Source organism: Cervus elaphus, chromosome 29 (assembly GCF_910594005.1).
Source record: "Cervus elaphus chromosome 29, mCerEla1.1, whole genome shotgun sequence".
Taxonomy (NCBI): domain Eukaryota; kingdom Metazoa; phylum Chordata; class Mammalia; order Artiodactyla; family Cervidae; genus Cervus; species Cervus elaphus.
The window spans coordinates 50,027,302-50,054,271 of record NC_057843.1 but is presented as its reverse complement, the minus strand read 5'-3'; the positions used below and the strand labels follow the sequence as shown (position 1 = coordinate 50,054,271).

General features: G+C 38.0%; 1 protein-coding gene across 3 annotated transcripts in view; it reads right to left on the bottom strand.

Annotated features, from left to right (window-relative positions):
* Positions 1–26,970, bottom strand: part of PCSK5 (proprotein convertase subtilisin/kexin type 5) — a 495,662-nt gene that overhangs the window by 213,034 nt on the left and 255,658 nt on the right. For all 3 annotated transcript variants that reach the window (XM_043891233.1, XM_043891234.1, XM_043891235.1), the window contains exon 10: positions 22,959–23,062. In XM_043891233.1, coding sequence (XP_043747168.1) covers positions 22,959–23,062 — 104 coding nt within the window. The remainder of the gene's footprint in view (positions 1–22,958; positions 23,063–26,970) is intronic.

Here is a 26,970-nt window from a genome sequence, read left to right as displayed (position 1 = left end):
TAAAACAAGTAAATAATCCAAAGAAGAAAATAAGATGAATGCATGTTATTCACTGAATATCTATTATAACTAGTAACAGAACTACCATTTATGAATTGTTACTACATGGCAGGTACTAGTCCATAGTTTTACATTTAATCCTCCTAACAATCTTAAAATGTTAGTGCTATTACTATTATCACTCCTGGATGAGGAGAAAGAAATTTGGCTGAGACTGACTAGCAGTTCAGTGGTTTGAGCCAAATTCTAACCCACAAAGATTTACTCTCAGGCTCCATTGTTACCCACTTGTATTCAAGTGATAACACCATCCCATTTGTAAGATAAAACAATTAGTAGGTTTAAAGAGAAGTGTACACAACTTCTCTTAGTGCAGTCAGAACTAACATGCAAGAAATACCAATTTTCTGACATATCTAGTTTTTTGGTTGAAAATCCAAGAAGACATAAATCATTACCTTTCCTCTAGCATATGAGAAGTTTATTAAAGTTTATGCATGAAATATTTGGAGGCTTCTAAACTTTCATGACACCTTCTTATCCTCGGATGTTGTAAACTTTTAGTTCTCAATGAGAATATCTATTGATCTAAGCTAAATTTGACCTAACTTTCTCAGAAACTTTACTTATATATAGGACAATTTAATGATGACACAGTGATATCTACATTTGCAACTCTTTCTAAAAATACTTTAAAATCCCAGTTGAATACATAAAATCTCCATCTTGCATTAAACTCTTTTATATCTTTATATTTAACACAAAGTCATACTTTATTCTGCTATGGCAAAGATATATGTAGAATTTTTATACATGTACTTTTGAAACTTTTATTATAAATGATATTTTTCTTAATTAAAAAATAATGTATGTTCAATGTAAAAACTTGTAAATACATCCAGAAAAGAAAAAATAAAACTTATCAATAACCTTATCACAAATTGGTAACTGCTATTAACAAGTCTATTTAGTTTTAGTTACATAATATTACACGAGGCAAGCTTGCCTCCTTAATTTGAAAAGATACAGAGTAACACACATATAATAGAGGAGAAATGTCAAATTTGGGATTAAGGAAACCAAATTGTGGAGCTCTTTTTTAAAGTTCATTGAAATCCTATGTTGTCACTTATCACTTAACCACAGTCTATATCATTTCACCATGGATATTCAAAGGTATTTTCTCGCCCTGGGGGAATTGAAGCTATTGACAAAGACGCAATGCGAGTCTCTCTAACTCTTCATGGTACCCAAATATCCCCAAGCCAGTGTCAAGTGATTTTAAACCAGTGTAATTTATAATTTAATCTCAGTTTAGGGACATAAGATGAGAGATTTGATGGATATGAAGGGGGTGGGGAAGAGGGTGAAGGGGTGGGTTGGGGAGGGTAAGGACTTTGAATAGTCTGCAAAATGGGTGTCTCGGCCCCAGCTCAGCTTTGCACACTGCCCTTCCCCACCTCCCCACCCCCAATAATTGTCAACTTAACAACCTTTAGGACATAAATTAACACGCAGAGCTGTCAAATACAACAAACACTTCATGCCTGTTAAACAACCACTTGAGTTAAGTAGAAAAGCACCTTGAGTCTTTATGAAGGCTGTAAATTGTTTCCTTTTCCAACTCAATTCCTACCCTTCAGAGACAAGGTCTGTTCATGCAATACTCAAAGGAGGTGTTCAGAACAGAGGCTGAGTAGCTCCAGTTAAACTACAGACTGGCGAGTCAACAGAAAAAAATGTTTGTTAATAGAATATTAATAAACAAGGAAATTAGACTAGATCAGTGAAGGCCACCGAATCACTAATGGAGACTTGCAGCATTTTAAAATATTTTAATATACTTGAAATTGAGAATCCGTCCACAATCATAATACACAGCCAAAGGAAAAAACTGAAATAAATTCATTTTTTCTTTTATAGGGAGGAGGGGTGCAGTACCAGCAATGTATCAACTCTCTTCTGAATGGCAGTTATTTGTTTGGCTTTTGGTAAATACTAAAGAGAAAATAATTACACAATAAATGTGTTGGGCAGATAAACTCCTTCAAAACATGGTGTTAACAGGGAAAATCGCCATTAAATGGTTTGAAAGCTCTAGTAGTTTTATGAGATATAAGTGACATGTAATAATTTTTATATGACATGAAGTTTCACACTCTAAAATTAACTTATAAATTCAGAACATGTGTTTTTTTTTTGTTTGTTTGTTTCTGTTGTGGTGACCATTTGACTCACAGCTCGCTCATCACACTGTTACCATTGTTACCACGCCACTTGGGGTATGATTTCTCTTCCGTGACTGCAGAGCGTCTGGCTTAGAGAAGAGGTTCCAAATGTATTTGTAAAGTAAATGAATGTAACGGATCTGAGAAACTGCATTTAATTCACCAAGTGGCATAAAGTGTTTACAGGAGAATTGTAAGGGGGAATTAGGAGGCCTGTTCTTTTTGTTACAGACTCCTATAAACTCATCATTAATAACTAAAAATGTATCCTGGTGTAGAGCCAATATACCCACTTTCAAAAATTTTACAATTACCTGTATATAATATGTCATGCAAACAACTGGTTGTGATATGACCATTCCATAACTAAAAAGTTTTATCTACGCACATTTCTCATGCCATGACCTGAGCCTGAAAATAACTTTATGATGATCAAGTGGAATGTCTTCATGCAGGCACTGTGCCGAATGCAAAATTCTATGGATTCAGTATTTAGAAAGACATTGAGGGAACAGAGCATGTATACAGACTAAATATCTTCATGGCTCTGATAGGTATTTCAGAAACTAAATCTAACTCTTTGAAGAATGTGGTTGAACAAACTTAATAAAAGGAATTTGAAAAACTTGCTTAATAGTATATTTGTTCCATTAGGCGGCATGACTGTTAATGCAGAGCACTTCCAAAGAGTGGAACTGCCTTGTGCCAGAAGTATAACCAGCTTTTATCCCAAGTAATCCAAAGGCTTCCCTGTTTGGACTAGGCAGGTGGGCAAGCAAAGGGAGGAAGATAGATGAAGTTCCCGGGAGGTATATTTTCATTTTCTGATGCGACCAGAAGTGCCAAGAGGAGCTAGTCATTAAATACACAAGTAAATAATGGCATAGTTCAAAAGCAGATACAGTTGATTCAGACAGCAGTACTAGCCATGAGACCCAAAACAGTCAATTCTAAAGAAAAGTTAGAAAACTTAGTAGGAAAAGAAAAATTGGAAGTTATAACCGGGGAATTTGATATATCCTTACTGATGCCAGCTATTTCAAACCCTTTGAAAAGGCATACCACACTGATTAGTTATTCATGATAACTCTAAATGGCTATTAGTAACGGCCTGTCTAATATAATAAATGAATTGATTGGAACAAGTTTGATTGTTTGTTTTTTTTAACTTTTTTGAGCTCCCTGAAGTAATAAGGCTTTTTGCTACCAGCTGTCAGATATACAGACAATGCTATGTAGTAACCAGAAGGGCAAATGACAACAAAAATGGCCCTGAGAGATTTAAAATTTTGCCTGTGACTGCAAAAAATACAACTAAGAAAGAGCTATCCATTCCTGAGCATTTAGTATAAAAGTACAGTCAGTTTCTTCCATTGGGGAAATCATTTCTTATGACTACTTTGACTAACCGTCTAGGTTTACCCAATGGAGAAGACTCTTGAGAGTCCCTTGGACTGCAAGGAGATCCAACCAGTCCATCCTAAAGGAGATCAGTCCTGGGTGTTCATTGGAGGGACTGATGCGGAAGCTGAAACTCCAGTACTTTGGTCATCTCATGCGAAGAGTTGACTCATTGGAAAGGACCCTGATGCTGGGAGGGATTGGGGGCAGGAGAAGAAGGGGATGACAGAGGATAAGATGGCTGGATGGCATCACCGACTCGATGGACATGAGTTTGAGTAAACTCTGGGAGTTGGTGATGGACAGGGAGGCTGGCGTGCTGCGGTTCATGGGGTCGCAAAGAGTCGGACACGACTGAGCGACTGAACTGACTGACCCAATAGTGTCCTGGTTTGAGCACGGAATTCCTATGTCCTGGAGAAACTCCTTATTCATGGGCAAACCAGGTGAGCTGCCACCCCACGTGGACCTGACGGAGCATGGAGTGGCACTGAACTCTCACATCTTTTAATGTCAACAGCCTAGTGACTAGGAGGTATCTGTACTTTGTATTTGTTGAGATGTATTCAATCATCAAAATATAAAATGTGGTTGATAAATTAGGTTCAATTACTCAATTGTTAGAAAGGGACAGTTTCAATACACTTCACCGATATAAGCTAAGAGTTTATCCCATTAATTATGATATCACTTGTGCGGTCTGGAGCACCTACTATCATCAACACAATGAGGCTCTGAAAGAAACAGAACATGCTATGAGTTCTCAGACGGCCAGGGGATGAGATAAGAATAGCTCTATGATTTCACTAAGAAACAAAAGTGGTAACTGTGTACAAAAGACTTCAAAAGTCAAGAAAAGAAAGCAGTTAAAAAAAAAGATAATGGATAAAAAGCTACCGATAGAGCCTGCTCTATAGAAAGTACTCAGTGAATGTTAGCTGAAATTTGGAGTTGGGAAGATGACATGGAGGGGAAGGTGATATCTGGACCGGGCTTTGGGGCTCTCGTCGATTTCAGCGAGGTGGAGATGCAGGGAGGACAGCTGGGGCCAGAACGGAGCCTCCTGATTCAAGAATCCTCAGGTCTGTGTACCGTTCTTTGGGGCAGTGAGCAAAATGGCAGCCCTGGCATGTGGGGAGAGTGGTCAGCAGGGGATGGGCATTAGCCATCAACGTGGCCGGAAGCAAGGGGGAGAGAGTGGACTGTGGGGGAACTGGATGCCAACCATGACTGAGGGGCGTCTTCTGCCATCAGTCAGGCTGCTGTTCTTCTACCTAAGGGGAAACCACCTCACTGAGGTGGTTAGGCAAATGCAAATTCCTGTCTTGAGGGGGGCTGCCGATCTGCAGGGTGGGGTTGAAACTTCGGCTGAGATCAAAGAGTTCCTGCAGCTGCTGGAGTCCTCGCACCTTTGGGTTCTTTGATCCTCAATGTGCTGAACCACCTGTTCTGAAATAACTGCTCCCACCAGGGACCCTGCACCTCCTGCACCCACTAATCAAACCAGACCAAACGTGCAGAATAGGCAGAGGGTGTGAAATGTACCCCATTGCACATGAATAATGTAAATGCTTAAGTACTGCTTCTTTTAAAGTAGAAGTAAACAGCTAAATAAGAAAACATAAAATGTAAGATTCATAAGCATGAAGAAGCAGAAGTAATACTCTTCCATCTCCTATGTCAGCATTTCTACACCCAAACATCTTGACAAATGAAAACAGGATGCTTGCAGAATTAGCCTTTTCTTCCCTTTTCTTACTCCCTTTCTCAGACATCTATTTCTTTATTATGTACCCTTTAAATTTCAGCATGAAAAGCACATAAGCTTCTTAGAGAAATCAGAACTAGCGCTGCAGTGCTTTCTTCTGCCTCCTCCTACAAAATGCAGACTCCTGGGGGCAGGAAGAATCCCATAGCCAGCACCTGCCTTATTGCCTTACTTTGCATGGTTTGTTTTTAGCTTTCCTTTGCTTTTCCTAAAATTGTAGGCTCTACTAACAACTGCAGCCAGATCCAAAGATGCCAGCCATCACCAGCACTATCAAGGAATTGCATGTGGAAGGTTTCCAGACACTGATAACTTGGCTGTCTGCAGGGTCTGCAATTCAAAGCGCCCCTTGGGATCTGTTTGGTCAGCAGCTATAGGTAGTCAGACAGGCTCATCATTACAGAAATGAAGTAAAAAGAGTTCAGGAAACCACTGCTGAGTTCTTCTCCATGTACAATGTACTTCATTATACGGTGCATATGCACACAATTTATTATATATGCATATTTAAGATACATATTTACTGTAATCTTTTAAAATTTACAGAGTTAAGAAGATATGCCTGCCTTCTCTTAAGGGGATTTAAGAAAAGATAAATACGTCAAATTATTTTCTCTTCTCTGGCCATTCTTCCTTTGTTTGCTTCCAAAGTGACTATAATAGGAAAGTAATTTGTTTAAGGTACTTGACTAGTATTTCTTGACTGGAGATAGGAAAACTATTTTACCACCTTGGGGAAACTTAGCCATGTATTCCTAGGCATACATAGATCATAACTGGGCTTGTTCTTAGGAAACTATGATTGCTTAGACAGAGATGAGAACAAAATAAAAAATGTCCCACAAGGGCTTTTGGGTGAAGGCTAATTGAAGATTAGATTGACCATATGTCAGCTCCCCAGCCTAGATCTTCTTGGCATATAACCTGGACAAACAATTACCAGACTGGGATCTTAATGAGCTGGCAGTCAAAAATTATTATTTTTGAATTATTCACATATCATTTATAGATAACTCTTCATTTAACTTTCCTTTATGTTTGCCTTTTCCTTAAATTTGCATAAATGAATAGAAAATTTGACTGACATTTATATTTCAAGTGAGTATATTTTCATACTCAGTAGTTAACAGCGGTTGCAAAGATATGATTATTTTATCCAACTACACTAAACACCCATGGCTCACCTGATATGATGCTATTACCTACTGTTGATATGATGGGTTGCAAACTGCAAAGAGTGATACACAGAAGAACTTATTCCTTGCAGCTAGGAATGTCACCTTCTGACTGGGAAGAAAGCTAACACTTACCTTTTTAAGTTTCAAGTGCTACGTAAGGCTTCTCGTGAAAATTCCTTTTCATTTACATAAAACTCAAATAAGGAACAATAATAAGGAAATTTCTGTAAAACTCAGAAAAATAGGCCATTATAGAAGACTGCATATTCTCTTAAAAGAAATAATACTTGAGATGGTTCTTATGTCCTGGAGTAAGATTTGGATTCATGGAGGTATAATTCATGGAGTAAGTAATGAAACAGGGATATTTGGAATGGTGTCTTCCTCAAGAAAGCTATGTGGGCCTGGAATCCCATGGATGGATTTAATCTGCAGGTAATGAAGTAGCCAGCAATCAAAAAATGACATCATTTATTTAATTAATATTTTAGAAAGACTGATCTGGCATTGATGTGTGGGGTATGAAATAGCAGAAGGACTGAGGCAGGGAACTAGTTACTTCAATGGTGCAGGCATGGGAGACCATAAAGAAGGTTATGGAAGAGGTAAATGAAATAAGAAATCACATAAGAAAAGAGCAAAGAAATTTCATGTCTCACACTGTAGGATGCTCAGTCAGAGTGAACAGGATCAGAGTGAATGGGGTGATCTAGAGGAGGATATTCCCTGAGGATAGAGGTAACCTTGGGGGAGAAGTTGCTTCATAAAAGATGACTGATAGCTCTATTTTGGAAGTTCTGAGTTTTAAATGGCACAGGAGAGCCTTGTGCAGAGATTCTAGGTCAGAAATGGATGAAGTCAACGTGGAAGATGGTAGAACTGGGAATCATTAGTCAGGAGGTGGTCCTTGTCACTGAACGGAAGGCAGGGATGTGAATGTGGAATTAAGAGAATGTGAAAGCGAGGAAAGGAAGAAGGCAGAGAGGAGTGGAGAAGAAAAGAGAGCCAAGGTGTTCTCCCTCCAGAGCTCTCAAAGCAACAGTCCTTAGGGAGTGGCCCAGGGACAGGGAGAGAAGGGACTCAGGAAAGTATCAAAGAATGGGGCTGTATCTCTGCAGTATGAAAGGTAAGGAAAAGTAGTTCTGGACTGTGTAGATCAAAAGCAGGAAACCCTGGAGAAAAACAAGGATCCTTCTGATCTGGCAAGCAGGAAATGGTTGAACATCTTAAAGAGAAACTGCACTTCAAAGGCGGGAGTGGAAACAAGCCTGCAGGAGAATTAAAGGACTACAGGAAATGGAAGCAGCTAAATCAGACTGATGTGTTAGTCACTCAGTTGTGTCCGATCTTTGCGATCCCATGGATTGTGTGTCCAAGGGATTCTCCAGGCAAGAGTAATAGAGTGTGTTGCCAGTCCCTTCTCTAAGGGATCTTCCCAACACAGAGATCGAATCCTGGTCTCCTGCATGGCAGGTGGACTTCTGACTATCCAAGCCACCAGGGAAGCCCCTAAAGCAGACTACTTGTTGGGAATTTTTAATTGTGTAAGGAAGCACAGAACTAATGCAAGAGGATAATGTAAAAGTTTTTCCCCCCTCTGAAATGGGAGACACAAAGTTTGAAAAGAGAACGTGATCATCCAATTGACCAAGAGGAGAAGGCACACAACTGGGAGTACATGGCTAAGAGAATGACAAGAAGTGAGATTTTTTTTAGAGCATCTTTCACACATGGGATTCCTTATCCAAGCGACAGAAAAAAATCATCTGAGAGAAATTTTTTTCATTTCTTCTAAGGATACTGTTTCAATTAGCAACACTCGAATTTGAGTAGGAGAGAAATTAATTCATTACATACAGTGGATAACTTGGGTCGGTGTTTCCCAAACCTACATGTGCATCACCCAGAGGACTTGTTAGGGCATGCATTGTGCAACCCCACCAATTAGGAGTTGGTGGCAAGGCTCAGATTTGCGTTTTGACCAAGTTCCTGGGTGATGCTGATATTGTTGGTTCAGCGACCCCACTTTCAGAACCACTTCTTGAAGCTACTACAGTTAGTATCTTTCCTGGAAACCTAGTTTACCAATGATAAAGCCTGGTTAATTAGGCTAATATCTCCAACATAGGGCTTGAGTCTCTGCAGACAGAGTTTACAAATATCCTGCCCTCATACCAAGAGTGTCAGAAGTAAGCTGCTTACACAGAAGATCATGCCAATATCTTTTCATGTGGGCTACCTACCAGAAACGTTTTTGCTTCTCTTATAAAACTACTTTCAGATGATAAAGTTCTAATTAATCTATAGATGCAGATCCCTCATTGTTCAAACACAGGTTTGTCTAGGTATTTTCTTCTTTGGATGCACACCACTTGAAGAGTTAAGTTCTCTGCGTTGTTAGAATAGAATCAGTGTTTGATTGAGATACAAAATCATGGTCAATCACAATGCTGAAAATAGTAAATAGTAATGAAAATAGTAAAGGTGGCTATCTCTTAACCCTACCGCCTCTATAACTGAAGTGCACTTATCAAGCATGTTTCAACTACGTTTCCCAAAAGAAGAGGCCCACAAGTTTTGTATGGGTGGTAAACATACCTCATAAATGCACCTTTTTAATGCATTAACTAATGAAATCTTTAAAATAATCCTATTAGCAAGATAGTATTATTCACAATTTACAGTTGAAAATACTAAGTCTCATGAACATTAAAAAAAAACTCTCTTAAACTCACTGGGACTTGATCCCAAGTATTCAAAATCTTCATCTATTATATACATACTCAGTGATCACCACTATACAAAAGACACATGGTATTTCTTTCAACTAAAGTACTCAAATCAATCATAAATTCTCAGAATAATAAGACAGCAAAGGTTGGGGGGGCATTTTGGGATTTATCTATGCATCACAAATGAACACTGGAACATTTTTATTCTCTCTGCTTTCTGCAAATCAACTGCATTAAAAACCACTCTCTTCTTCAAAACTCATTAAAATAGTATGTGCAGAAAAAGATGTATGTGAAGTTTGGAAGAAAAGTTAACTGGCCCAGAAGCCCTTATTCTTGCTGAGAAATGACCTTCTTCAGTCATTTCTATCAGGAGTTCTCCCTGAGTGAGAAAATATTATTAATATGGCAAAGTTGCTTTATTTTATATTCCTGCTGAGGCCTTTTTTTTTTTTTTTTTTTATTACAGCTAACTAGGCAGGCACAGATGGATGAGTGCCACTGGGTGGCAAAGAGCAGCTTCCCATTTGTTAACATCCAGCAGTGATCACAATACCCTCTTTTTCTGGCTCTTTCAAAGATGACTCTGGAAACTTCAGGGTGTACCACGGCTTCTGGTAGAACATCATAAAGTGAAGCCTGTTGAAACTATTACTGGGATGTGTGATGGAAGTTTAATTGCTTTGAAATGCCTAAGGATAGCAAGATGTGAACATGTGTAAAGAGTTGAATTGAGATTCTAAGGAAAAAAAAGTCTGGATCTATTTATGTCACAGAAGATGTATCCAGATGGATTCCACAAAGTGATCACCTGGTGTGTGTAACTGTACCCTCTGAGATGCAGTGGCCTTAGGAAGTTACGCATAAAACTAGGGAGGGATTAATTTTCAGGATTTCTTTTTGAATCCTTGGATCTGGTTTATATTGTAGACACTGGCATGAATATAAAGATCTCCATGGGCAGAAAAAGAGGATAGGCTAAACCATCTTTACTAAAGTTTAAAACGATGTAATAAGGCCCCCTTTCCTCTCATTCATTTGCCTTATCTCATTGATCTTGAGGGCTTCCTATATAGCGCAAGTGGTAAGGAACCCGCCTGCCAATGCAGGAGACTTAAGAGATGTGGGTTCAGTCCTTGAGTCGGGAAGATCCTCTGAAGGACGGCATGGCAATCCACTTCAGTATTCTTGCCCACGGACAGAGGAGTCTGGCGGGCTACAGTCCATGGGGTCGCATAGAGTCAGACACAACTGGAGCAACTTAGAATGGCACAGCATGTACATTGATCTTGAACCGATTTTCACAGCTGGAACACTGCCCATTTGGCATGGTCTCAGCGTGGTCACAGCACGTTAGAGCCCCCTGTCCCCCGTGAGGGTGCCATAGTCTGTTCTGGGAAAGCTGATGCCAGAGTCCAAAACTGATAGTCAAGGACTAATTTCAATGACAGAGTTCCTCCTATGCACCTCAATCACATTTCTCTCTCTCACATTTAAAGCTCTATTCCTTTGTAGAAAAGAAGGTCTGTTGGGAGTACCTTCACAAGACAGCTTGTTGATAATCATGAAAGCATCTCATATAGCTTTTTCACCACCGCCTTATGCCTGTGCTCATGAATTCTGCATATGTCAATTTTTAATCACCCCACATAAGAATCTCCTACTGACTCCACATGAAACAAGCATACGTTTGAATGCATGAAGCTTCAATCATTTTTGGTCAAAAAATCAGGCAGAATGGAGAAACAATAAGAAGAGAAAAATAGATTTGTGCTTAAACTCATTCACTCAAAATTCTAAGATTTTACATCAAACTATGTCTAGAAGCTGGGGATGATGAAAAAGATATTGGAAAACTATTTGACCGCAATAACTTTGCAAATGAGATTCCTGAGAATGTCAAGGCTGAAGCAATAGATGAAGGTTAAAATGATCAAAATCATCTCTGGAGAGATACCTTTTAAAAGGTACCCATGCCTTTTTGACAATTGTGGGAGAAATTACAACCAAATCCCATGCAACATGGTTGCCTACATGGGACCCATATGAATTAGATGCCTCTTGCTTTAGGGGAACATCATCCCACTCTGGGGGCTTTCCTGTTAGCTTAGTGGTAAAGGATCCACCTGTCAATGCAGGAGACACAGGTTCGATCCCTGGGTCAGAAAGGTCCCCTGGAGAAGGAAGTGAAGACCCACTCCAGTATTCTTGCCTGGAGAATCCCGTGGACAGAGGAGCCTGGTGGGATATAACTCATGGGATCACAAAAGAGTGAGACACACCTTAGCAACCAACCAACAACATCCTACTCTGGGGCACATGACTTGTTGAGTCAATCACAGGCTAGACTTCAGTCTCCACTCAATTTCCTTATTTGATTCCCTAGGTCAGTTAAATAATCTGTGCAAAAAACTATGGTACACCCTAACATGTAACCATAGACATTTCATGCATTTTTAGGTATATCCTCTGATTGTTTAATCATATATAGCTGGAATTTAGTGCAAGTTTTAGGCTTGTAAAATGCACAATATTGAACTCTGGAACAAAGCTGGACACATATCTTTTACCTTGGTTCTAAAAACAATTCTGAGGGCAAAACATATAAAGAAAAGCAAAGGATTTCCAGACAAAACCATCCCATACAGTATATTAAGAAAGCATAGACGCTGTAGCCTCTGGCAGGTTCAAAAAAATTATGCAGCTTCCTAGGACTACAGATGATTCTAAGTTTGCTTCACAGCTAAGAAAAATAATACTAATGTAAAACTTAAGAAAGGGAAAAAGTCACTTATAAACTGTAAATGAACCTGTCACTCTACCTGCAAGAGTCTCATAGTGACTCCAGAAGCTAACCAGAATTGTGTCACTAGCTTTCTTTAAATGTTTGCAAACTGACATGGCAAATTCAAAGACCACAGCTGTATGTGAAAATAATTCAAATATTGGAAGTTAAGTGGCTTTCTGAAGGTCAAGGTGAACAATAATAGGCAACAGAAAGACTGGTTTGAAGGAAATTTGTGGTCTTCTTAAAGTACAGGTTCTGGCCTGACACTTTTCAAAAAGCAATCTCTTCACCACACCCTTTGCCCTGGGTTTATTAAAGGAGCCATTTCTAAAAGGATTTCTTTGTCTTCCCTTTTTTAAAAAGAAGAATTTAGCAAAGATGATTATATATACCACCTTTATAACTCTCCTCATTTAGAAGGAAACCAAGAGATGACAAAAAATTCCACTAACTGTCACAACTTTTGAGGTCAGGAATATACAATCGCATGCTAAGATGACAGAAAACATCACTGCAAGAGCATTTTCAGCCATTTTAGCAAGTCAGTGTCTTCTATCCATGTCATTTTGTAGCATGTATCATAGGACCCATGGATTTACACAATCAGCTTAAAAAAGAAAACTTTGACGTCAAAGCAACTGTAGTTGACTTTCTTAAAAGTCATTACTGTTATCCAGCTCACTTTCTCAAATCACTGCGGTGGCTCCAAAATGTTTTTTGAATCAAATAAGAACTTTTTACTCTAAGATTCAGTTTCTTTTAAATTACTTCACTCGTCACATGACACCATCCCTTTTTGCGTACTGGGCTCTCTCTCTCTCCTCCCTTATCCTGACCAATGCTTTTAGTACATCTGTTTCCTCCAGTTGTAATTCCCAAATCCTCCAAGAGATACGAAGAAAAAATAATGCATCTATTTAAACTAACTGCTTTATAAACTGTTTCATACAAGTCTTGGTTCCAGGAGTAGCTCTCAAACTGAGAGTTCAACAGTCTCATTATACTCATCTATGACTCTCATCTAGGTTATACACATACCATTAACTCAAATCACTCATGATCAGCAGATTCTTTTTTTCAAAATGTCCGAGTCTACCTATTGTTTCTTGAAATCCAAGTAGTTTTCCAGAAAAGCAGAGAACACAAATAAGGAGATTAATCCTTCATCCAGAACCATCAACTAAAATCTTGGCAAATGGAAACAAGAACCCAAATCAGATAAAATAGACTACAGAGAGGGGACAGAAGTATTACAAGAAATATGTGAATATAAAGTAGTGAAAGGCATATTTGCAAGGGAGTGTGGAGCTAGTTTCATTCCTAAGCTACATATTCTATGTGTGTGTATGTATATGCATATATATATATAAACACACACACACACACATATATATATATAATGTGTGCTCCATTTTTATCATACAAAATTCTAACAATATTAACTGTTTATTAATTCAATATTAAATGTTGTACGAGAAAGATGCATAACATGTAGATGATCAAGTTCCCTGAGTGTCTACCAAGAAGGCAGAACTGTGCTCAACTCTGTATATGATACTGTTTTCCTTCTTCTTCCCTTTGCCACACACTGCAGCTAGGATGAATGGTCTTCCAGCTAGCTTTTCCTTGATTGAGACTTAGTCAGATACCTGGCCTGAAATGTTCGTTACATCTGGTTAGTCTTTTGGACCATCCCCTTACTCCTCAAAGTCTCTCCTTAAATTAGGTCTTTTGCTAGTGTGTAAAGTTTAAAAAGTTGTAATTTGTCCACACAGAGGCTTGTCCATGAATATTCATACCAGCTTTACTCACAACACCCCCAAATTAGAAACAGTAAAATTACCCATGGAAAGGGGAATCTTTGTGCACTGTTGGTGGAAATGTAAACTGGCGTAGCCACTGTGGAGAACAGCTTGGAGGTTTCTCAAAAAAACTGAAACTAGAACCATATGATCCAATAATTCCACCCTTGAGTACATATCCAAAGAAACCAAATCACTAATCTGGAGAGGTACATGCACCCCAATGTTCATAGTAACATTATTTATAATTGGTAAGATATGGAAGCAACCTAAGGGTCCATCAACAGATGAATAGATTAAGTAGACAAGGTATATATACACAATAGAACACTACTCAGCCATAAAAAAGTATAAAATTTTGCATTTGCAACAACATGGATGGATCAGGAGGGTATTATGCAAGTAAAATAAGTCAGATAGAGAAAGACAAATACGGTATGATACCACATATATGTAGAACTTAAAAACTAAAACAAACTAGTGGATATAACAAAAAAGAAACAGATTCACAGATACAGAGAACAAACTCATAGCTATCAGTGGGGAGAGGGAAACAGGAAGAGATAAGATACTATATACAAAATAAATAAGCTATATTGTACAACACAGGGAATACAGCCAATATTTTATAACTATAAATGGAGTACAGCTTTAAAAAGTTGTGAATCACTATGTCGTACACCTGCCTGGTACTTGCATACTATTATAGATCAAATATACCTCAAAAAAAATTAAAATAATCTATGAAATAGTGAATGATAATACAAATTGTAGTACATTCTTACAATAGAATACAGGTCAGTAATAAATAGAATAAACCCCTCATATACTTAGTGATATGGATGAACCTCAAAAAATATATGGAGAGAAAGAAGCCAGTTTCAAATAACCCTATCTGTATGAGACTCTACAAAAGACAATCTAATCTACAGTAATAGCAAATATATCTGGTTGCACAGGGCGGGATTGAGGGGGTGGGGTGGGGGATAAGAAAGAATGCGAAAGAACTTTTTGGGGTGTTGGGAATGTTTTACACCTTGGCTGTGGTGATGGTTATATAGATGTATACATCTGTACATTTAAAATAGTACTTTTTATAATATGTAAACTCACTCCAATAAAGTTAAGAATGTATGCGGATTTCCAGATGTACTATTTATTTGTTTATAAAGCTGGGATTCAATCCCAGGTTATTTGACTTTGTAGCCCATGCTCCAAACTACTATGCTAAGTGAGTTCTTTTTGTTTTAAATTAACATAAGAAAATCACTGTTGAATTTTAAAAATCTCTGTAAGAGAATGTGCATGTATGTGTAGGTAAGTGTTTTCCGATAAGACAGCCTTGGCTTAAGTCTTTCAGGCATCTTATTTTAGAACTGGATTCAGAATCCAATTATTAGTGATTCACATGAATCCATTTCCTTACTTCATGGTTAACAACACACTTTTGATCTGAAATAGCACTGGACCTGGTTGATTAATTACCCTGTAATTACCAAGTTTACAGCTTGATGATTTTTATCTTTGTCTAAAATATCAATCATAACCACAAAATATTAAGCTTTCTTAACATGAAGGATAGCCAAATTCACTTGCTGAAAGAAGAGTTTTAAAAATACCTAAGGATGCTTCCATGTCCTTATCCATTCGTCTGCTGTATGGAAGCAACCTAGATGCCCATCAGCAGACGAATGGATAAGGAAGCTGTGGTACATATACACCATGGAATATTACTCAGCCATTAAAAAGAATTCATTTGAATCAGTTCTAATGAGATGGATGAAACTGGAGCCCATTATACAAAGTGAAGTAAGCCAAAAAGATAAAGACCGCTACAGTATACTAACGCATATATATGGAATTTAAAAAGATGGTAACGGTAACTCTATATGCAAAACAGAAAAAGAGACACAGATGTACAGAACAGACTTTTGGACTCTGTGGGAGAAGGCGAGGGTGGGATGTTCAGAGAGAACAGCATTGAAACAAGTATACTATCAAGGGTGAAACAGACCACCAGCCCAGGTTGGATGCATGAGACAAGTGCTCAGGGCTGGTGCACTGGGAAGACCCAGAGGGATGGGATGGAGAAGGAGGTGGGAGGGGGGATCGGGATGGGGAACACATGTAAATCCATGGCTGATTCATGTCAATGTATGGCAAAAACCACTACAATATTGTAATTAGCCTCCAACTAATAAAAATAAATGGGAAAAAAAATACCTAAGGAAGTCCAGCCTCATTAGAATTAGCAAAATTGAGTTTCATCAGGTGATAACACAAAAAGAGACATCAACTTTCACTTAAGTATACAAATTTTGCATATTGTTAAAAAAATCAAATTTTATGCTCATAGCTTTTATACTGTACATTAATGGCTAAAGATTGACAAGACATTTATAACTACAATCAGTTCAGATTTCTGTCATTAGTTCCTATGCTGAAACAAATTTTCAAGATTTAGTAGGTTGAAGTCAAGGTGATATTTAAACATTAAAATTAATTTGCAAAACAGTAGAGCTGTGTTTATATATGATTATAGTATAGTCATTGATATGCAATTATGGAATAAAAGGAAGACCTATTGTGCTAATTTCATTACAAAAGCCTTAATGCATTTTGTGTTGCTCACTCAGACAATTTAATTAATTTCACCCCCAAAACAGCATTCTAATTCACAACGTAGTTCTGTATCTTTATCCTCATTTTGCAGTAGAAAGCTGTGACATATGAAAATACACTTTAAGAGTCTTATCTTTGTCAAGACTCTTTTTATGTTTGGTATTTTCCAATTTCAAAGCACTTTTCATTCAACTCAGCCTTCTCATTATGTTTGGTATTTTGTTACCCACATTCTAAAAACCCAAGATACAAAAACTTTAATTGGTTTCCTCAAAGGCCAAAGAAAATATCAATAACAGACTCTCTCCTAGAATAAGGTTCTTAAGACTGTGGCAAAACCACAAAACTACTCTAAACATAATTCCCTTCATTAACTAATTATATCTGGTAAAGAGGTAATAGTCATGTAGTACAACCATCATTTTAATTCTATTTTGAAGATGGATTTTAAGTGTGAAACCACATACATTTAAAACTTCTGTGTGTAGGGGTATAAAACAGAATTATCCCCAAAATCTAATAAACCTAACACTACCATTCAAAGACCAGCAATGAAAAAACAACATTTTGTTTGCATTTTCATTAGCAGAAAATATTTTTAAATCTCACATACTTAGTATGTATGAATAGAACACTCTGATGGGGCAAGTGAGCATTGTGAATACAAGACTCCAGATTGAGCAGTGATCAGGCAGATGGTTGTCAGGGGTCCTATATTGCTGCTTCCAGGTAGATATTTAGGTACATCGTCCGAGAGACGAAAGAATAAAAGTAAAATCCCTAAATTATATGTGATTCATATCTTTGTTTATAAATGAGCAAGAAGGTAAGCTCATATATTCAATGATCAATAAATGCAAAATGAAAGGTTTTAAGTTAATATATTAAATAAATATGAGTTCATAGAGTACAACGGAATAAAACTCAGAATCTTGAAAGAAACTCAGGTGGCATTTCTAGGGAGCAAATTTTATTAGGTAGGATCAAATGTATTTATATACCTCTCTGCATTTTAAAAGAACTAAATGCTTTATTTCTGAAAACAGGATTGGGACCAAAGTCAAGCATCTGATTCGAATATCCCCTCCGACACTGACCAGATGAATAACATTTCACTTTGACCTTTTTTTGAAAACTTGATGTGCACATTTCCAATTAAGGTACATTATGGACTTTAATCATAGCTACCAACATCACATCAGCATGCTAGGTGGCAAAGATAAAATATTATTTGTACAGTGAAATAATATGATAACAATATAGCTTTACTCTTTCAAATGGTAACACATCAGATATCACTTCATATACGCAAAAAAGCCCCACACATTTCAAAACCTTTAGTTTCAATTCAACACATGGCATGCTTAATGGTTTCAGCACTTCTAAATTCTTTTTAAATAAGTGTTACAAACTGAAAGCAAGACAAGTAGGTATTAAAAATATATTGGAACATCTTAAAATTACCAGCCCTACCAGTGGAAATAAAATGATGGCAATTAAAAGTAATAAAGGTTATTAAAAGTTAAGGGCCTTTGAGGCTAAGAAGTCATGTTAGACTGTCAATTGTTTTCCCCACAGTGGGAAATCAGTTAGAAATAAAAATTTAAAAATCTAGTAGTTTAGTTGTGGTCAAAGAAAGAGTCAGTGGGGATGGGGAGGTTTCAGCAACATGCTGGTAGAAAAAAAGAGACTTACATAGTCTGGGAGGGCAGTGAAATGGAAGGCGTGGTAACCTCGCTCACTTAGTTGTCATTTTGATTTTCAATGACATTTTTTTCTTTCTTTCGCCTAGTAAAGATGACAGAAGTTCCTAATTTATTATCTGACGTCTATTCCTGTTCCTAGATTTAAGAGAGTTTAACTGTATAATATCAAGTTATCATATCCAAATACAGACACTTTGAAAAAAAACTATAGCATCGATGTTGCATGCATTCAATTAGACTTCTCATAGCTGCATCAGCAAACCAGGGCTACGGATGTGGGGGAAAGATTCGATGAGCACAGCCCAGGAGACTGGGGCAAGAGATGGGTAGGAAATAGGCAGGGATCTCACATTAAAGCAGAAAGAGGGAGGGGTTCTTCCTGAAAGGCTCTGAGCCACGGATTCTAGAAGAATGCAGAATTCAAGCAAGCCTTCTGCAGGGCCCTAGGATCCATACACCTTCTATGCAAAAACAGAACTCGTCAAAATGTATGTGGCATGCCACAGGAGAGATTCTCTCATTAGCTGCCTTCTGCTGCTCAGGCTGGGCTGCATTTTAGATGGTGAGAGAAGGATCACTGACACTCTTATAAACATGAACCTGAAAGACTGATTGGGTTTGACTGGAGGGGGAAAAAAGTACAGCGTAAACTTGTGTTTCTGTAGGGAAATCACAGTGCAGCCAGATCACAGGAGGCAAAGTCACAGGACCTGGACATTTCCTCTGTTTCTGCTCTTTGAGTGTGCTTCATCATGCGTTGGGCTGGCCTGCTGACGGTGTGCAGGAAATACTTGTGAATAAGTAAATCAGGAGACTACATAAATTAAATTCCTTGAACAAAACCACCCAGATGGCAAAACCCTCACTTCTATGGTTGATTTGCACATTTTAAGGAGCACGAGGGGGTTATTAAAAAGAGCAGAAAGGAAAAAATAGAAAAGACATTTCATAAGAGCTAAGGGAAAAAAGGAAAAAGAAATACTAAAGAAACTCCCAAACAAACAATTGCATGCCAAAGTTGTCTCCAGGCATTGCAAATGTTGGTCAGTAGCAAAAATACTGGAACTTGGATTTTAGTTCTCTAGTGGCGGATAACACATCTGTTGATGTGGTTTCATGCAAATACTTTCCTACTTTCATGCATAATCTCAGATTATTTGATAGATGCATCACATTTATTCCATTTATTATTAAAAAAACGATCTCAGAAGAGGTTTAAAATCAAAAGGTGTTGTCTGAAACTTAGCTAGGATTATTCACAGGATGAACATATCAAAATAACATCCAGTTAGTTTTCATAGGTATGTATTCATTGAATTATGTTTATTTTAAAAAACAGATCTTCTACAAAAGGTATTTTATCTATATTAGATTATTATTATAAAGAAGCTGCAAGATGGAATCATCTTAGTTCAGTTAACACTGTTAAAAGTTAAGCTACCATAACATGAAAATGTTGATGAGTGGCTTCTAGGATCGGGGCTGCCTTCACTGTGAACGGATCTCACTACAGGACTGTTTATAAATTGATCTCACTGCAAGGAGAGTGCAGAGAAAGGGGAAGAAAGTTCTCTGCATCCCGCTCATCTGTAACTCTGCTCTCAGAGAAACGCACAGAGTCAGTCAGTCCTCCTTGGGCAACTTCCTTGCCTGAATGCAATCCGTCCATGCCAGTTAACAGAAGCCAGCAGTTGCTTCTGGAAGGAATGTCCTTCCAGGGGCCAGGAATCCAGGTCCATAACACATGTAGGTAAGAGTGGATCAAGTCCGCCTTGAACGGAGACCCATATTAGTCTAGATCTGATAGCATGTGGGTCTGTTCTCTAACTTAGATGGACCACACGTGGGTAGGTTCAAAGACATGTAAGGACGCTGAAAGGCACTTGGCAGGGTTTGGGGAAAGCCTGATCTGTAGGGTGCTGGCTTCTCCTAAATTATCTGTGAGAACTAAGACTATCAAGTCTATTGATGGTGAGACCCCCAAACCTAACTGGTTGCTACATTGAGCTGTCTGCTTTATCAGGTGAGAAAGAGGAAATCTGGACATTAATACTGACAGCCCCATTGCAGAAGAGTACCTGCCAACCTGTTTATGAAATTCTTGTGATTTCAAAAAAAAAACAAACAAAACCCCAACACTCCACTCTTCATACAAGTTAGATCATTCAACATGAGGCCATAGGAGCAAGCCCAGGGAAGCACAGGTGTTTTCAGATTTGTTTCATACCTACATCTCACTCAGCAATAGGACCAAGCCCAGTAGTAAGGGCGCGCACCCAGGGTTGCAGGCTTCTGTTTGCAGGCAACTTCTTCTGCAGGCCATGTGTTCCCACTAAGTAAGGCCTGCAAAAGCTGGCTGACCTAATTTAAAATATGAGCTCTCACTGCATGAACATTTTCCAAGCCTTCACTATTTTTTGTTCATTCAGTTCTTATTCCATAAAGTCAGCCCATCTTTCTCCAGTCCTAGTGACCTGCATTCCCCACCCCCTGCCTGCCAGAGCATGACTCCTCTCCTGCTAGCCTCTGCCTTCATTGCTTTTATTTGTGGGATGCTAGGGAGAGGATGGGAATGCTTAGAGAAGGGAAGAAAATTTCAAAAATTCTTCTTATCATGATCATGTTTAGATGAAATATGGGGCTTGCCATCAACAAAATTACAAAACAATTCCGCTGGGAGTCCAGACCATTCAGGGTAATTCATCTATGAAAAAGCGAACTTTAATTGTTACTCTTGGCAGTAATCTAAGAGAAGAGTGAAATATTATACTAAATATTGCCACGTGCAATAGTAAAACGCTCTTTGCCCCCTGCCAGAAGCAGTGGACAGCCCCCTTCAGACTCAGGTTTGGATCTGGCGAGATTCAGTCTAAAGCCTCTGCTTCCCCCTCTCCAAAACCAACAGAGGTTTTCAAAAGAGTTGCGTTTTTTTATTAGAACCATTTGCTCTTTTTAAGTTGCCAAAAAGGAATAAGTAAAACTAAGACTTTTATTTGGGTTAAAGTTGATTCCTCAGCTTTATGGAGGTCAATGTACTTAGTCTATGAACCTTCTACTAAGAAGTTCATTGCAGTGTTGAACCAACCAAGGTTATATTTTCATCCCTTCCCCCACCCCACCTTGCTCCCCAAACTCAACCCCTTGACTGCCTGAATTTATAGTAGGGGTTGGAAGCATGTGGAAGCTAATCAAAAGGAAACATACACATGGCAAATTACATCCTGGATTTTCTCGAACAACTGAACTTTCAAATGTTTTTGATGCTGCACATAGCATTTACTATTTTGGGACTGTGTCTTGATTTGGGCTTCAGAAAATGTGATCCCAACTGGTATTTACAAAGCTTTTGATTAAAAGCTCATCGAACACTGCTGCATTATATATAGTTTACAAACATGGAAAGGTGTTTGATAATTTGATAATAAAAGGTGTTTGATAATTTGATAATAAAAGGTGTTTGATAATTTGATAATAAAAAGAAGAGGGCTAGTCTTTATCTTTTCTAAAAGTGACGTCTTCAGTGAAGATGTTAGTCAAAGAACTCTTTTATATGGCACTGGTTAACTGGCATATTGAAAGGTTTTGGCAAAGCATGAGACTCTAATAAGCTACTTGCAAATAATTTTTAAAATTACACGTTACATTTTCAGCATGAATATTTATATACATTGAGTATAATACACTATGGATATATGGAAATCACACATAAGATATTCTATGTAGTTAATATTATTCAGCTTCTAAACTAAGTTGAGAAGTTAGGGCCCAGAAAAACTAAATGACTTGCCCAGGATTATTCAGCTTATTACCAATGATCTGAGGACCAGAACTGCAATTTGTAAGTAGATATTCCTTCTGTTATGGAATACTGTTTTTCATCTATAGGGATATATAATGATACAAATATTATTTGGGAATAAATGTAAGTCTGCAGATATGACAAAAAGTAATCTTTGTTACACCTTAATGGTTTAAAATTTAGGTTATCTGAAACTTGAGTAAAGATACTAAACTGTAGGACATCCACCTTATATAATTATTTTCTTTTGATTATAGCATATGTTATGGATGACAACAAACAAAATAGTTACTGTTAGTAAGATAGTTTGAAGGAACTATAATCCTTATCAGCCATGGGAAAAATAGTTAGCACTTATTATAGCCTGTGTACACTTGCATAAGACTGCATTATGAAGCTTCATAAGAATTATTAGTTTATGTAAAGTAATATCATGGAATTAGGCCTGTTTTCCTATTTGTGGAAGTTTGGGGAAAACAAAAACAAAATATATAGAATGCATAGCCTACCAACTAACAGTGCTACCCTCAAAGGAACAAAAGATACCAGATGTTATTAATTGGAAGTAATCACTCCAGAAGATAAGGAATTTTAAATTCATTGTTACAAATATCACTCAGATAATCAAGGACAGCAAATAGTAAGCTAACGAGGAGCCTCATAGGTCGACAATACTTAAGAGATGGTTACCTTTAAAGAAACTGACCCATGATATGGGAAGCCAAGGAAATCTGCCGTAAATATGTTGTTTTAATTTTTTAAAAAGAGGAATCTGCCTTTTTCATTTTTTTTTTTTTAACTAAGAGATCAACCTCTTCCTGTGTCAGTACAAAATTTAAAGTTTCTGTGGAGGGGTTCTGTTGCCTGCTCTCCATTTAAAATGGGGGAAAATAAAAATATTTTGCCTGTGACAGAAGATGAAAGAAGTTCTCACCCTTAAAACCAGCAGCATTGGTTTTCCAGTCATTAGCGTTCAAATGTCCTGCACGGGAAGTCCTGACAATAACATGCTGCACGTCTCTCCAGGTCAGAAACGGACTGGGGAAAGACAAGGTAAGAATCATTGTACCAAAAAAAAAAAGATGGGGGAAGCAGAGAGTCACAAGCAAATCAAAAAAGCAAAAGCAAAAGGGCAAAGTACTAAAAACAAAGGGTCAGCGATTTGGGTTTGGGACAAACGAATGCCAAATGCCGCTCTTGTTTTCCACTTGGAGAGGTGACGTTAGTCTTAGGGAGGCAGAAAATGTAACCTTTCATTTGAGAAATAATGTGCTACTAGTGGCTGTAAGGTTTTAAAGGGTGAGGATTTTCAGTTTCCTCAAAAAGGCTCCCAATCCTGGCCCTGTCCTCCTGTGTGTAGAATCTTGCATCGTCATTAGAAAATTACAACAAGCTAAAGTCAAAACTGAAGGGCTCTTGAACATTTCTTGTTCACTTGTTTAGCCAGGCAGCAGACTTGTAATTTAACAAAGAACTTAGCAATGTTAACCATTCTGGATGGATGTGTGGGATACGAAAAAAGTCTGAGCTGAAACTGAGTCTCCATCTTCAGTGTTCTGAAGGAAAGAGGATGTGGTACAGAGCCCAACACTGGGCACCCAGGCACAGACAGTTATGGGAGTGATCTTAATTTGCAATAAACAGTTATTAAATTATTGAATATCTATTTCTTACGGCTGCTGGCACTGAAGATCACAGACACTACTGAATGGAAGATACTTTCATCAGAACTGCAAAACTAATAAACACACAGAAAGCAAATCCGAGTACATATTCACAGCCTTTCGTTCTCTTTCAAAGAACATGTTATTTTCTAGACAGCATCTGACTGCAAGAAATTCTAATCAGGATTCTTATTCAATTCAATCTTGAATGTGAGCTATGACTTTTTTCTTTTACTTAACTTGGAAATATGGCAACTTATCATACAGCTTGTGTGGTTGTTTTCTTTGCTTCTCATCTATCACTTTCATTTTAGAAGGATATTTGCAAAGGATGGGTCAGAACATTCGGGGGAGGAGAGAGGATGACTTGCTACCTCCCTTGAGGTATGAGAGGGGCAGGTGGTAATCTCTGTACCCCCTCATATGGGCACGTATGTACTCTGGTGTGTCTCCACGCAGACAGAGAACCCGCTATCTTTACAGTTAACTTTTAGGGATGAAACTGCACACTGCTTCACTTGATGCCACATTTTCTTATCATACTCACCATATCCATGTTTTTGAGGGTGGCCTCCTAATGAGAGGGGGCCCAGTGACCATTTTCTGGCTCCTTCATTTTCTATCTATGCGAAATTGACTTTTCAAAGAGTCAGTTTCCCCACTTAGAATGTGGACGCTAATATCTACTTTGTTGTACCAACTGAATCAAAGTATGGTTGCCCTGTGAACAATGTGGAGGTTAGGGGTACCAGTCCCTGAACAGTCAAAAGTCTGAATATAACTTAGAGCTGGGTCTCCATACCCATGGTTCTGCATCCATATATCCAACCAACAGCAGGCTGTGTGGTACACAATTAGTGAAAAAAAATCTGCATATAAACGGAACTGTGCAGATCAAATCTATGTTGTTCGAGAGTCAACTGTCATGCCAAATATTTAACCTAGTTCCTGATGCGTAATAAGCCATTAGAAGTGGTAGACAGTACATCATTTTGCTAAAATTAATAGCCATAGTTCCTATTTAATGATCTGACAATGAAGGAGATGGGGATAGAAAAGTACTACAGAGTTCTTATACCTTTTTGTTATGTTCTCAGATGAAAAATAAGAGAGATTACTGTCATTTCCAAGGTTTCTGTAGGGAACAAGATAGGATCCTGACTATTTTGTAAGACTGCATTAACAAAAGAACTTACACTAAGGAATTAAAACCCAGGCACATGAGTTTTAAAGATATGAGAACAATGAAAGCAGAATTGTTTTTGCTTTGTTTTGATACAATACTTGTCAGGAACCAATTTTAGAACCAGACAAGGTACGACAACTCTCAAGAAAGGGAGGGAGGTTTTGTGACGGATCCCAGGAAGCAGAAGAGTTCTGGTTCTAATACAGTTAGCATATTTGGTTCTTAGCTAACTAATACTGAATCCACAAAAACACAACAACAACAACAAAAACCCGTGGTCGATTCAATGTGTTACAGTCAGGAAAATTAGAAGAATGAGTCCATGGATAATTCTGAACACTACTCTCAACATAAGATGTTTTAGTTCTACCTGAAATGCAATGTTACTCTCCTTTCCCTTTTCCAGTCTAGTTACTTGGGTGAGGGGCAAAAAGAACAACAAAAAAGTCAGTGTGGAAACACACTCCAGTCACTTATTTATGGGAAAGCAAAATCCACTCAAGTGCATGTATGCTTTTATTTTTTTAATGAGCAAACAGTAAGATACCTAAAAGTACACTTGGATTTGATAAATATGTCTAAATCAACCTTGTACTTTTTTTTTTTTTAATTTTTTTATTAGTTGGAGGCTAATTACTTCACAACATTTCAGTGGGTTTTGTCATACATTGATATGAATCAGCCATAGATTTACACTTATTCCCCATCCCAATCCCCCCTCCCATCTCCCTCTCCACCCGATTCCTCTGGGTCTTCCCAGTGCACCAGGCCGGAGCACTTGTCTCATGCATCCCACCTGGGCTGGTGATCTGTTTCACCATAGATAGTATACATGCTGTTCTTTTGAAACATCCCACCCTCGCCTTCTCCCACAGAGTTCAAAAGTCTGTTCTGTATTTCTGTGTCTCTTTTTCTGTTTTGCATATAGGGTTATCGTTACCATCTTTCTAAATTCCATATATATGTGTTAGTATGCTGTAATGTTCTTTATCTTTCTGGCTTACTTCACTCTGTATAAGGGGCTCCAGTTTCATCCATCTCATTAGGACTGGTTCAAATGAATTCTTTTTGACGGCTGAGTAAAATTCCATGGTGTATATGTACCACAGCTTCCTTATCCATTCATCTGCTGATGGGCATCTAGGTTGCTTCCATGTCCTGGCTATTATAAACAGTGCTGCGATGAACATTGGGGTGCATGTGTCTCTTTCAGATCTGGTTTCCTCAGTGTGTATGCCCAGAAGTGGGATTGCTGGGTCATATGGCAGTTCTATTTCCAGTTTTTAAAGGAATCTCCACACTGTTTTCCATAGTGGCTGTACTAGTTTGCATTCCCACCAACAGTGTAAGAGGGTTCCCTTTTCTCCACAGCCTCTCCAGCATTTATTGCTTGTAGACTTTTGGATAGCAGCCATCCTGACTGGTGTGTAATGGTACCTCATTGACAAAGGAGGCAAGGATATACAATGGAAAAAAGACAACCTCTTTAACAAGTGGTGCTGGGAAAACTGGTCAACCACTTGCAAAAGAATGAAACTAGAACACTTTCTAACACCATACACAAAAATTAACTCAAAATGGATTAAAGATCTAAATGTAAGACCAGAAACTATAAAACTCCTAGAGGAGAACATAGGCAAAACACTCTCCGACATAAATCACAGCAAGATCCTCTATGACCCACCTCCCAGAATATTGGAAATAAAAGCAAAACTAAACAAATGGGATCTAATGAAACTTAAAAGCTTTTGCACTACAAAAGAAACTATAAGTAAGGTGAAAAGACAGCCGTCAGATTGGGAGAAAATAATAGCAAATGAAGAAACAGACAAAGGATTAATCTCAAAAATATACAAGCAACTCCTGCAGCTCAATTCCAGAAAAATAAATGACCCAATCAAAAAATGGGCCAGAGAACTAAACAGACATTTCTCCAAAGAAGACATACAGATGGCTAACAAACACATGAAAAGGTGCTCAACATCACTCATTATTAGAGAAACCTTGTACTTTTAAAATAACATTTAACAAACAGTTGCAACTTTCACGTCAATGTTACCCTTCCAGGAAAAAAAAAAGAAATCACACAAGTTTTC